At 42.8% G+C, this 14,012-nt stretch overlaps 1 protein-coding gene across 3 annotated transcripts in view; it reads right to left on the reverse strand.

The window, feature by feature from the left end:
* The window catches only part of GALNT7 (polypeptide N-acetylgalactosaminyltransferase 7), a 67,660-nt gene extending 53,958 nt beyond the window's left edge, over window positions 1-13,702 (reverse strand). The window contains exon 1 of one of the 3 annotated variants that reach the window (XM_068137078.1): window positions 13,280-13,702. In XM_068137078.1, coding sequence (XP_067993179.1) covers window positions 13,280-13,405 — 126 coding nt within the window. In that variant the 5' untranslated portion in view covers window positions 13,406-13,702. Of the gene's footprint in view, window positions 1-6,909; window positions 7,091-13,279 lie in introns of those variants that run through there. The other 2 variants (XM_068137077.1, XM_068137079.1) reach the window with 2 other exon arrangements.
* Between the last annotated feature and the right edge of the window lie 310 nt (window positions 13,703-14,012).

Below are 14,012 nucleotides of genomic sequence, written 5' to 3' on the forward strand. Positions count from 1 at the left end.
TGCCTTAACATTTCTGGTTTTGCTAATGAGCAAATTGATTTAAACCTCTGTCTGATATGTGCTGGATTTTTCAAACTGATATTCCAGAGTAAGATGGATACATTTCTCAATCAGTTTATTTTTCTACTACATTATTTTTGCCCTGTGAACCAACACAAGCACCTTTGTATCTCCATGTTGCACTGGGTTAAGGACTCCCAGCAACCAGTTGAGCAGGAAAGCCAAACAAACTTGGCATCCATGAGCTGGAGGAAGAGCTAGTGCCAAGCTAGTTTGAAACAGGAATGTGAACGGAAAAAAAGTGAGAGGCCACTGGAAGCAAGGTGTCGGTGAAAAACACAGAAGAGAGTGCCTGTGTAGCAAAACAGAACACAGCCTCCTCAGGCTGTTTAAAACCATTACTTGTGCATAGACATACAGCAGAGAGACAAGTGCAGTGCAGCTATGCTCCTCCCAGCTGTCCTCAAGAACCCTCCTCCAGACCAACACGGCACACTGAGGAGAACAAATACCTGCAGGCTGGCAGGAAAGCAACTGCCTGGCTCAAGAGAGTTTGCTACTTCGGTACCTTTAACACACAAAGCAACATAAAACAACTAAGACAACAACAAAACAAACAAAACCACGCACAAAACCCAACCGAACAAAAAGACAAAAAAAAACCCTAAACAACCTAGAGTGCCTGTCTTTTACCTTCTTCCTCCCTTGCAGGCTGAGGAAGTGAGGCATGAATGCAGCACACTTATGACCCCACTGAATTCAGATGCTCAGGATGTGCTCAAGAGTATCAGAAAAATTATGCAGACATGCCCATAGGTTGTATGAGTCACCACACCAGACCCCATTTCAGAAATAATCTAAGTATTCCTATGCATGGAAATCCTGTAACAGTGAAGCAGACTGGTTTGGGTGGTCTGGGCAATAGCTGCTGTTCCACTTCCTGAGCCACTTAGGACTGTTCTTCCAGTGCTTCCTGTAGTAAGTGCTAATGGTAATGTAGGAACACCCTTATGCTCTAAAGAAAAAGACATTTCTGTTAAATATTACTAGCAACACAAATCTGCCTTCCTTCTAAACCAAGACTACAGAAAGATTTTCCCTCATACTACAGAGCTAGGGAGACAGACGCATGTTCTTAAACTCTGGGAGGAGAGGGAAGATGTGCATAAGCAGTGGTTGTCTTGCACTATGTGAGGGCACTTCTCTTTTTCCGGAAAGCTCCAAGCCTTAACAGAGTTTTCATGAAAAACCATCAGACATTTAAAACTGGTGTCTTTTCACAGCATGATGATTTGAACATGTTCTTGCAGATCTCCAGTACTACCTTTTCCTTAGAAAATGCATTCAAATGTCAAACAGAACTCCCTTCTACAGAAGTATTTTCCCACTCTTATCCACTCTTTTATGCCACTACAGCTAGGAAAGAAAAGGCATTAGAGAATGTGGCAGTCTAGTGCTGGCCACATTTCTTCAATCTTCAGGCAAAATACGAAGTACAGCAACTGACAGAAAGCCAGCTACATACAACTACACACAGACATTGATTACATATATGACACCTTACCTTCCCCATCAGTAAAACTGGGCTTAAAAATAAATGCCCATGCATTTTAGTAAATATGTAAAAACTGTAATTGCTCTGGACTTAAAACTCAGGTTAGAGAATGAAAGAGTGAAGAATACACAAAAGCATTGTCATCAAGTAACATTTTACAGCATAAGATTATTCAGTTAAGATACTAAACATATTTTAAAAGCATCAACCCAGAAAGTATAATGAATTTAGCTTGTAACATTATGTCCTGGGTACTATTATGTAGTACATTACAGTGGTTAGACAAACCAAATTAGTAGATAAAAGTTCTGTTCATTTTTTAGGAATCAACAGCTGTGAACCGCTCCTAAAAATTAGGATTGCTGAGATTATACTGAAAACTGTTTTGACTAAATTTTTGCAAATGTCACATTCCAGCTACCTCTCTTTTGCAGCACCAGTGAAAACTTTGGGGCTTCATGTTTAAGGCTGTGAAGACTTCTGTTCAAACTATGAATTTTAAACTACGAATTCATGTCTGTGATTAAAGTCTTTTCCCCCCAGTGTAAGGGGTGAACACATGGCAAATGGGTTAACCTGCCTGCTCAAACCATTACACATAGAAGCCTTAGCATTTTACATCCTGTGAGAAACCTATTAGAAGATAGATTGCCCAAGTTATTACAGAAGATAAATCAAGAGAAATAGTCAGATCATTTATCTTTCTTCCTTACTTTCAGATACCCATATCACTATCTTACTGCAATGAAAGAAAACTCAAGATGTTGAACAGGATGATGAGAGTAAGTCTAATTAGCTCCCCAAATTCCCACAAAACATGGACAAGGAAAAACAAGCCCCAACAAAACTGACCAGTAAAAAACCCCAAAGAAATAGATTAAGTGAAGACATTCATCCTTCAGATGAGAGTAAGACTGGAATAAGAACCAGGAATAACAGAGATCAATGCACCTCATCACACTAACAGGGACTTGTGATCACTACCAAGCCTTCTTGTAAGAATCAGATCACCCCTTTGCTACCCAATGCAAACATACACGACTGTTTAAAAAAGCCATCTACTTTTTTATTTAATATATATTTTATTGTTTACATTAAACATAAAAAATTTTAAGATCTGAAAAATTGGTGTCTTCCATGCCTTACTGTAAGCCCAGCAGCCTCTGTTCACTGTGATGGCAGAAACATAACCAGGTATCCCTGATTACCTGCAGTCCTTTTGTGCATTTCACAAGGCATACATGCAAGTCAGCTTGGATTCAGAACTTACACATCCCTGGGAAATACTGCCAAAACAAACACCTCCCAAAGTGGCAAGACATCTCCCAACCACAAGATCTAGGCATATGCGAATCAGAGAATGGGGACGTAGGACAGATGAAGTGTGTTCAAGGACAGCAGATTTCAAAGAATTCTAATTATTTTTAAAGTAGGCCAACCCCCAGGACATATCCATTTCATCCAGCAAAATTAATCCAGCCTGCTCCCTGCCATCCTCTTTTCCCAAGGCCCCTCAGGCATACACAAAGATTAAAGGCTATATGAACTACCCTGGCAGTCTGCTCCCTTTTATCACAACAGCTTGACAACTCCCCTGTCATCACCAGCCTTGGTAGAAGATAATAACAGGAGCGAAACTTGCTAACTCCCCAAAAGGTGACTGACGTGACTATTCATGGAAGAGGCAAGGCTGCTCTCTAATACCAGAGATTCCCTCCCTGTGTATCTCTAAACAAAATCATGGCTGTGGTATTGACACTCTGGGCAACTACTCACTGCTTCATAAATGAGCACTCAAGGCTGTCATCACACATTGCCAAAGGTGCGCCACAGTAATCATTAGCCCCAGATTTGACACCAAAGTCTTCTCCCAGTCTTGATTCAAGTGTCACACATAGCTGCTCTCCTTGAGGAGTTTTTTTCTACTGGTGACCTTGAAGCTCATGTCTGGACCTGCTCAAAGAGCCACCCAAACTCATTTATCAGGTCAATACTTCTTGGTTTTCCTTAGCCTAATCTTTCTTGTACCCTTTACATAACTGAAAAATAAGCAAGATGAGTATTTTAGTCAGTACTGTAAAAACAAGAGAGGAATAGAAGACAGTCTTCATCTCTTAGACACAGAGATCATACAAATGCATCCCATTGGAGGTCTTTAGGAGGAGACTTGATAGGGTGCTTGGTTTAGTTGATTAGGTGGTGTTGGATGATGGGTTGGATGCGATGATCTTGAAAGTCTCTTTCAACCTGGTTTATTCTATTCTGTTTATGTGCAATCTTACTTCAGACACCCAGGGCTGGTATACCTCCACAGAGTACTCAAGACCACTTTAAAAACTCAGTAAATCTCATGGGTTAGGAATACATTACATTGAGTGAACTATCAGCCTTTGAAATTAAAGACCTCCAAAAAGCATAAAAGATGCACCAGGAGATTCTTTTCCCTCACCAGCACAGGAAACCCACACACCATCTTCCCGGACTTGAGAACTGCTGGCTAACAACATTCTGATCAGAGACAGGTGATACAGACAACCATTAAAAGCTTGTATTGCATCAAAAGAAGCAAACAACACACCTCCCACCCTTTTCCACCTCTGCAGATTACTGAGATACTGTTTTTACACTAATCACTAGCGCAGGTCTTGGTTTTGTGTAGGAGAAACATATTTCATAGAGGGGAGGGAAACAAGGGTAGGAAAGCATGGAAGAGGTGAGAAAAACCCCCAATGTATTTCATAGCTGCTGTTTAATGCTTCTCAGAGGCTTTGGCATGTTAGAATAACACAGTGGGAGATGGATTAGCAGAAGCAGAGCAGGTGAAGCAGTTTAAGGTGCATGATAGATGTACCACTGACAAACGCATGGCTTACAAAAGACATATATTATGGGCCTTGAAAAGCTGACTTCAAGGCCTCATTTAAGTGAGTGTAGCAAGTCTTGTTTCAAGACTAAAGAATGAGGAGAATTTATTTTCTCTGATGAACACCCTATCACAGTATTATCCTTCCTGGTCTTCCTTCCTCAATAGGAAGGACAGAAAACGTGGCATTACTGTATTAGGCACTTTTAAGAAGTACCTTGGTTAATTTTAATTGAATTGCTTCAAAATGTTATTACAGATGAGGCAGTTTCTACAGTCAGGCAGGACAGATACTTTGATGTTTCTATAATTCTTAACTACCTCAAAACAAAGACACCGCTAAAATGTCAAATCCATAAAGGTAAGAATTGAGAAATAAAATAGAGTGCTTCTATGCTTGGGCCCTGTTGAAATGTTATTCCTTATATTTTTAAATTATCCTTAAAAGGGAACTCTCATTACAGACAAAACCAAAGCAAATTTTAATTCCCAAGTTGTGAAAAAAGGTTCAAATATGTAACAAAAATATACTCAATGTCATTATTATTTGGGGTGTGTTTGTTGTGGGTTTTTTTTCCCCTATAGGACACTATTTAACATAATACTTTCTGCCTTATTAAAAACAACTATATTCACTCAAGTGAGAACAGTTCTTGCAGAGACATTTTCATTGCCAAGTTTTTAAAAGGCAACAAAGTAAGAAAGAAACTTTGTGGGCTGTGCACCATCTGCTTATGCTTTAATTTCATTAACAGTTATATTTTGAGACCTGCAACTGTAAAGAAAGTTTTCCAAATGTAAATAGCATGTAAAATGGTATACTGTTTTTACCTTACACTCTCCTGCAATTCTCTCATGCTGCTCAGGGATTTACGGCACACCAGTGCCAACTGCTGCTATTTGCAACTGAATGTTCCATGAGGAAATCAAAGCAAAATAAATCGTAGCTCAGGAAAGTCAGAGCAATACTAAGAAACATTACTGGAGTAAGCCATGGAAATGAAGGATTCAAGAACACATAGTAGGAGAGAAACTAAAAAACAAACCAAACCAAATAAAACAGAGCACAGTAGAGTTGCAAACGATTAGTTTATTTTAACAAAGGGGGGGCAGAATTTGTTGTGCAAATTGCAAGAATGCAGGCTTATACATGGAGAAGCATGTTTAATTCCTGCTTAATACAATCCTCTTTTAAGCATCATCACTTCATTACAAAAAGTTGTCATTTTCTAGTAATAATATATGTATTCAGCCCAGTAAGAATAAGGTGTTCAATGTCATAATAAAACCACAATAAGGACGCTTCTTTGAAAAAAACAAAGGTAGAAACAAGTTATTAGCCTTCTCCTCTGCAAGTTTTTACAATTATTAACTGCAAAACACTCTTTCACCAAAAAAAAAAGCACCATACTTTCCCAGAAAGCTCCTTCAAGGAGGAAGCTACAATTAAACTGATAAAGCCCAATCTAGAATTCAACTTTTAGTTTACCTTTACAGACACCTACTGTTTGATTTTTTTTCTTTTTTCTTAAAACCTGTATTAGATGAAAGGCCAGAGTCCTCCCCAAAACACAAGCCTAAACATTACTGCAGCATACAAAGACATGCAAGCTGCTGGGTGCTTATTCCCTTTGTTTGGCCATTCTGGCAACACCTTCCTTACTGAGCATTGCTACTGGTCATGGAATTTGGGTGGGGGACAACTTCACTCATGGAAACAGTGCCTACATCTAGAGCACTGTAGGGTGGAGATGGACTGCTGAAGGCAGATTCAAGCAAGATAAATTCTTTTTAATTCACAAAAAGATTAAAGAAAACTGATGGAGGCAGAGGCCTTTTAAACAGCATGTTGCTATTTTTAAACTAATCGTTCACAGTAGGCATTTGTTTTGTGTATTTAGAGGAAATCTAGTAATTAAATGTAACTTACCAGACTTGAAATCCTTCTCCCAGATTATACGTCCTAGTTTCTGTAAAAAGCATTCCCCCTCCCCCAAGGTAGAAGTCAAACCTGTTAATGGAACAGCTTATCCTGCCCTATTTCCACTTTGCAGTCTCCCGTAATGCTGATTTAATATCTGACAAAATTAGGACAAAGATAGTGTCATTTTTCATTAGGGAACAGAAGCTCAATACAAACAACACAAACTCTGCTGAGCCTCTGTTAGGGAAGGTACATGCTGCTTGGTCATGTTCTGAAAAACCCACATATATAAAAACCCACCTCCAAGTATGTCATGCCTTCTCTCAAAGCTGACACCCTGATGACCCATTGAGCCTTTTCCTGTAACTAAATTTACTAGCACCAGAATTTCTACTACTTCAGCTTAGCCATTATACCTTAATTCACCATATCTAAAGTACAGACTAATCATTACCTAGACTTTTATTTTTAAAAGGACTATATTCTGCTATTTTTAATGCACCACTGTTTGGCCCCTAAGCAGCACAAATTACTGCTTTTATTTATTTTAAACAAATGACAACCTACCCAACTCATCGTGCTGATCCCTCACGGTCTTACTCATGGTTTCTCATTTAAGTACTGTAGCAGTACTGAATCAAGTAGTGGAACAGCTTCACCTGTGTGATATCCAAAATAACTCTCAAGTTTTTTGTTGCAGTCTTACCCATGAATGCAGTTATATTTTATCCTATGCTGAGGTTCACTGGATGCTCTAGATGCCCTTCTCCTGCAGTGGGATTGTTGAAAAGGACAGCCTTAAGCTAGGATCTTTGATTTTCAGTTGATAATTACTCATGAATCGCAACACTTGAGGCTAGAACAGGGCAAAAGTAAACTTGTCATGTGCATAAAATGGTGTGAAACTGCTCTCTCTCTAGACTAGACATTTAATAGTCTTGAGATAACGAGTTATTTAACTTATTACAATGGATCTTAATGAGAAGATTTCAAGAAGGTTTTAATACAATCTCTGCATGCATACATAAATTGCAGGAATTGTGTAGCCTTTATTTTTTCCATGTCTTCACATTATTTGCTTTGTCATTTATTCTGCAACATACATGGAAGCATTTGTCAAAAGAACTCACTTCTAATATGATAGGGATTGGAGGGTTTATACTCTCCCAAGGGTGACAAGATTTTTAGAAACTTTTCCAAAGCCAGTTTAGACAAAAAGCACATATTAAAAAAATAGCATTCAGTATCTAAAAACATTTGGCCTATTACCTTTGCTAGCAACACTAAAGGTTACTGTAATAAACAGAGGAAAAAGGAAGTGCTGCTTACTTCCTACATCAGTACTTCGGCTATAGCAAGTTCACTGCTTCCCTGTGCACAGATTTCGAATCAAACTTCAAAACAAAAATTTGCCAAGGCCCTCATTTCTACTAAGCATCACACAAGAAACAGTAAGTTATTACAGCTTTGATTGTAGAAGGCAACATGCCTACATCTAGCCCTGCACCTGTAGGGAGCTTTTCACACCCAGGTGATGAATGACTGTGTTAAGTTCTCAGATAATGCCAGAGTGGCAGAACTGATGTGGTGCTCCTTGCACAAGGTTTCACCCTGTAACTGGGTGAAAGGCCAATCAGTAAAAAGTGACTGACATATAGATAACTATACAAAGTAACAGGAGTGAGATTATTTTCTATTAGATCACCTGTGTACCACAATGCATCACGGTTTTACCAAACTCAGATGACTTGAAGCTCTCCACTAATGAAGACCACTCTCCCTCTAACATCAGATTTATCATTTTCCTCCCTTTCCCGCCTTTCCTCCACCAATGATATAAACTTCAAATTCCTGCGTCTTGGTTTATATTCTGAGCATATTTCCCATCACTCCTTAAGGTAAAGTGGAAACTTTCTTCTGGGACTTCCACTGCAAAGAATCTAATTTAAACTACAATAACACTTCAAGTTCAGTCTGCAACTTGTCATTAAGTTCTCAGTGACAGTCTTGCCAAGGCATACAGGATATTAGCAGTCCTTAAAGTGAGGGAGAAGGAGTGTCACCAGAAAGCTCAGAAAACATCCATTCACCTTTTTTAATTTTTTTTAACTCCTCTGCCTCCACATCATAAATTCTCCACCTTCTACTGGACACATGGGAACCGTAATGTTTAAACTTGGCGGCTGATGAGGGCCCACAGCCCCAGACGCAAGTCCATCATCTGGTTTCCTGAACCAGAGGGACATGCCAGAATTGCCACCTGCACCAGAGCCCTCACAACAGAGCCTCCCATCCTGATCTGAGGGGAACCACTCTTTCCACACTATGGTGCAGCTGCCGTGACATATGGCAACAAGAACAGAAAATATAAATATCTAAAGGTGGGAGACTGTGACCTCAAAAGCTCCTGTTAAGTTACTGAGAGCAGAGAGCACACATGGTGTAAGAGATGTGCAGGGGTGCTAGGAGAAAGGGGGCAGTTGTCCAGTTACTCATGCACGTGGATAAAACCTTGGAAAGCCAGTCCAGAAAGTCTGAGAAGTGTTGATAAACAAACACCCACTAAACAATAGCCCATTAAAAACATGTCACTTATAGACAAGGAAAATTAAATGTCTTCAATACATGGCAAGGCAAGTTAACAGCAGCCCATCAGTGGCTATGTGCTAAAGTTAGGAAAACAACACAAATATTGCAGTGCTTCAAACCTACCTCTGAGGCTGATCATTAGCAACACATCTTGCTGGAGAACAAGTACAACAGCTGGGATTCCTACAGCAATCCTCTTACAATGAATAAACTGAATAGTTTCCTGCTACCTCCAAAACTGTGATGCCTTGACCCAAAAGAGCAAAAGGTACCAGAAAACATCCAAAAGACTCTACAGTACACACATAATAATTAAATCAATGATTCACAGAATCACAGAACATTAGGGGTTGGCGGGGACCTTGAAAGATCATCTGGTCCAACCTCCCTGCCAGAGCAGGATTACCTATACCAGATCACACAGGAACATGTCCAGGTGACCTCTGAATGTCTCCAGAGAAGGAGACTCCACAACCTCTCTGGGCAGCCTGTTCCAGTGTTTTGTCACTCATAGTGAAAAAGCTTTTCTTTATGTTTACTTGGAATCTCCTATGCTCCAGCTTACACCCATTGCCCCATGTCCTATCCTTTGACATCTCTGAGGAGAGCCTGGCTCCATCCTCCTAACACTCCCCTTCACATATTCATAAACATTAATGAGGTCACCCCTCAGTCTCCTCCAAGCTAAAGAGACCCATCTCCCTCAGCTTTTCCTCACAAGGAAGATGTTCCATGCCCTTAATCATCTTTGTGGCTCTGTGCTAGACTCTTTAAAGCAGTTCCCTATCCTTCTTGAACCGAAGGGCCCAGAACTGGACACAGTATTCTAGATGTGGTCTCACCAGTGCAGAGTAGAGCGGGAAGAGAACCTCTCTTGACCTCCTAACCACACCCCTTCTAATACACCCCAGGATACCATTGGCCTTCTTGACCACAAGGGCACATTGCTGCCTCACGGTCATCCTGTTGTCCATCAGGACTGCCAGGTCCCTCTCCACTGTGCTACTCTCCAACAGGTCAGTCTCTAACCTACACTAGTACATGGGGTTGTTCTCTCCTAGATGCAAGATTCTACATTTGCCCTTATTGTATTTAATTGAATTTCTCCCTGTCCAACTCTCCAGGAGCCACTGAAAGGCAGCACAGCCTTCTGGTATGTCAGCCACTCCACCCAGATTTGTGTCATCAGCAAACTCATAGCCATAATCATGAGTGTCCCTAGATAAATCGTTGGTACCTTTATAATCCTTACTTATACAAAACCAGACAGACTTTCAAAGACTGTGAGGACAGCCTTTACTGTATAGTCATTGTTTCTATTTGGTTTAGACTAGAAACTAAATGCTCTTTAGGATAAAGATTATTTTAACTCTGTTTGGATATTTCAAGTAAATACTTGATCTCTTCACCTGAATCCTGCAAGCACTTTCTCTTAAACTGTTGTCATGCATAAACAAAGTTCCACAGTTGAGTTAGTCAAAGAGCCTTGCTCCCACAACTTCTGAATGTGCTTTCTGTTAACATATACATCTGTTATAGTCTCTCAGAAAGGAAGATCTTCTCTTCAACTGTGTTCTCCCATTTCCTTCCTAAATAGCCACTTCTCCACTTTCACTTTTTTTTTTAAACTATCTGTACATGAATTATCTGGCCTTCCCAAAAGATCTGAGGTCTTTTAGTATCTGCAGAAAAAAACACAATAATTATAATACCTGAAGGGAGAACACACGTAGTTGTAACACTGTTGAAAGATTTTCAGTTTACCTATTCTTTGCTGCTGTAAGCAAGAAAAGACTCAAGGTTATAAATATAAAAAGAACAATGCAGCATAACTTTTCATTTTTGCTTCTTTAATGCCTTGATGTTATTAAAAAGTGCCCAGGCTTACAGTGCAGAAAGGGAAAGGGTATTGCCTGGGGTAGCTATAAAATGTTAAAATCTATTTTCAGCTGCTATTGTTTGAGGAGAAGTTTTATGTTTGCTGGCTAGAGCCTTCAGAACAAGCCCAGGAAGGAGGGTGTTGCATAGGAAGAAGAATTACTCTATTATCTTTAGTTTACCAAACTTTAGCAACTAACAACTGAGCAAACACAACACGTTTCTAGGACTAAATGAAGAGCAGATCAGTGTGTTTCAGAAAAGCAGTTATGATAATCTCCTAGCTCCTACATGCTGAAACTGCACCAACACACAACCTGTTCTCAAGTGTTGCAGGTAGAGTACCCCATGATACAAGCCCACCTCATGGAGTCAGCACTGCCTCACCTAGCAGGATGCACTGCCAGTGTCCCAGAAATACGCCAAAGCACTGCTAGTAGCGAGTTTACTCCCTACTGTTTAACTAGTATTCCTCACCTTAGCAGCTTCTAAAGAGGAAAGCAGCTCCAATCAAAACATGAATTTGGTAGCAACAATACCATTTCCCAGAAAACGATGAAGCAGCAGCATGTGTTACCCGCTCTGATATATATCATGACAAGTAAACATCTGATCTAGCTAATGAACCAGATATTCTGTTTAGATTACGACTTTGACAGTGTTTGCTTAATATAATTGCATTTGTTCCTGACAAAGACTTGAATTATTTCCTGAGTTGACTGTAACAGTTATTTCCTCCTCCAGTCAAGGCAGGTGTAACCAAGACAGAATGCTGTTTTATCAGGGGCCAGAATGTACCAACTCTTCTGACTCTTACTGCCATGTACATCAGCTAAGAAAGATTTCTGAATTAGACCTCATATGTGAATGGAGGCAGGTATCAGGGTTCAGAAGTTTCTGTGCGAACCCCTTCAGACTCATGAGAAAGAACAGCATAATTCATTACAGCATCCAAATGAACTACTTAGAGTACACACACTACAAGACTGCAATATTTCAGTTGTTACCTCAGAATAATCTCATGAAGATGGTCACTGCACTACACAGCAATATAACCACAACTATTTTTTTTTTCAGAGGATGTCACTTTACAGATCTGTTATGCTTTCCTAAGCAGGAAAAGTAAATGGACTGGTTCTGACACAAAACATTTACTGCCTGACATTTTCTTGGGAAGTATGCTAATAAAAATCCCAAAGATTTCTCTGTACACAGAAAAGTCCATGTTGTGTCTAGAAGAACAGACTACAGAAACTTCATCACTTAAACTGTGTGTCTCCAAAAGAACCCCTATGGCCTATTATCTCAGCAGTAACTGCCAAGATACAGTAAACTGTAAAAGCCTCAGAAGACAGAGCATCTGCTCAAGGAATCCAAAGTCATTTCCAGTTTTCAAAATCAAGAGTTCTGTCAGCCTGCTTGCCTTCAATAATTATTCAAAGCAGCCCACTAAAAAGGGCCAACTTCATTAGCTAACACATCATATTTAACATAAAAAAATATGACTTCATCAAGATTAAAATAATCTTGACTAATCTTACTTCAAGCAGATCTCATTAAGTCGAGATGCGTTCCACAGTTCTAAAATACCTGAGGAAAAGGCAAAAAGCACTGTGACTCCTTCTGAGCCCCTGGTGTCAAGGGGTCAGATTATTCTCACCTGATTAACACAAGGCTATGGCAAGTCTTGCACTACAGATTAATGTGACCTCCTGAAACATTTCTCAAGATGACAGTCCCTTTCAGCCGAATCACTGCACTCTGTACCTCACAGTTCGCTCTACTATTTCGGACTGAGAGATCTGCACAGCCAGCACGATCAGTCCAACGCCTTTTGCCTTCCCTGGCGCTGTTCTTAAATTACCTATCTGCCGTTTCTCCTTGATAAAACCAGCCGGTTAGTAAAACGTCAGAAGGCCGATCCACGGCAGCAGGGCAAGTGGGAGAGGGGGGCACCTGCACCCTTTGTTGAAGCTCTGGGGCAGACCTTTGTAGGATAGTTACGTAGCAGTTATTTTAGGGATGGGAAAACCCCCGACGGGAGAGACAGAACCAGGCGGTCTGGGTGCCCACGGAATCGCCGGCGGGGGAGTCCCGGGTAAGGGCCCCGACGGGGCACTGCCCAGACCACCATGCCGGCGGCGCGCTGCCGGCCCGGCCCCTAGCAGGCGGGGGTGCTGCGGCGGCCCCACACCGGGTGGGGCGGCGCGGACCGGACACCCAGCCGGCCTGGCCCCCGGGGCCCATCGTAGCCCGGCGCGAGTAGCCCCACGCCGGCGGCGGGCCGCTGGATCCAGGGAAGACCTACAGCCGGCTCCGCCGCTCCGCTCTCCCCTCTCGGGCCTGTAGGCGCCGCAGGCCGCAGCCCGGGCAGCCGCCCCCCGCCCGCAGCCGGTCACATCCCGGGCGGCGGCCCCGCCACCAGCCTCCGTCCCGCCCGCCCCGCCACGCAGCGCCGCCGCACACTCACCCGCGTCCGTCCCGGGGGAGCCGGCTCCTCGGTGCGGGGCGACAGCGAGGACCAGAGTAGCAGCAGCCCCAAGAAGCTGCCCGCCAGCAGCACGGCGCGCAGCAGGAAGCCCAGCTTCAGCCGCATCCTCCAGCCTGCCCGCCCTCTCCCTCCCGCCGCCGCGCACGCAGCGCCTGGCCCCGCGCACCGGCGGCCTTCCGCCCCCCGCCCGGCCCAGCACTGCCCCGCTGTCGCCTCCTCTCCTCCTCCTCCTCCCCGGCTGCCGCTGCTCTCCGGCAGCCGCCCGCCTGCAGAGGTTTTTCCCCCTCCGCCGCCGCACGTACAAACTTTTTTTTTTTTTTTTTAAATCCACCTCCCTTTTTTTTTTTTTTTCCTTCCTTTTCTTTCTTTCCTTTTTTTTTTTTTTTTAACCTTCCCTCGCCCTGCTCTCCCTCCACCCACCTCCTCTACTTCCCCTCTCCTCCCCAGTAGGCTCCACCGGTGCGGGCTGCCGTGCCTGTCTCCCTGCCCGCCTCCCCGCTGGGCGCAGCGGCCGGGGTGATGCGGAGCAGGAAGTAGCCGCCGCGGGAGCCGCCGTTCCACGTGGCCGCCTCGCACCGGGGTGGGGGCGCCTCGCACCGAGCCCGGCTTCGGCCTCAGTCAGGCGTGTGCTCTCGCTGCACCTGCTGCACCCCAGGTTGCTGTTGAGGTTAACCGCGCCTGCACCCCACCTGGGAAATGGGAAGGAATGGGC

Source organism: Melanerpes formicivorus, unplaced genomic scaffold (assembly GCF_026170545.1).
Source record: "Melanerpes formicivorus ecotype bairdi unplaced genomic scaffold, bMelFor1.0.p_v2 SCAF_4, whole genome shotgun sequence".
Lineage (NCBI taxonomy): Eukaryota > Metazoa > Chordata > Aves > Piciformes > Picidae > Melanerpes > Melanerpes formicivorus.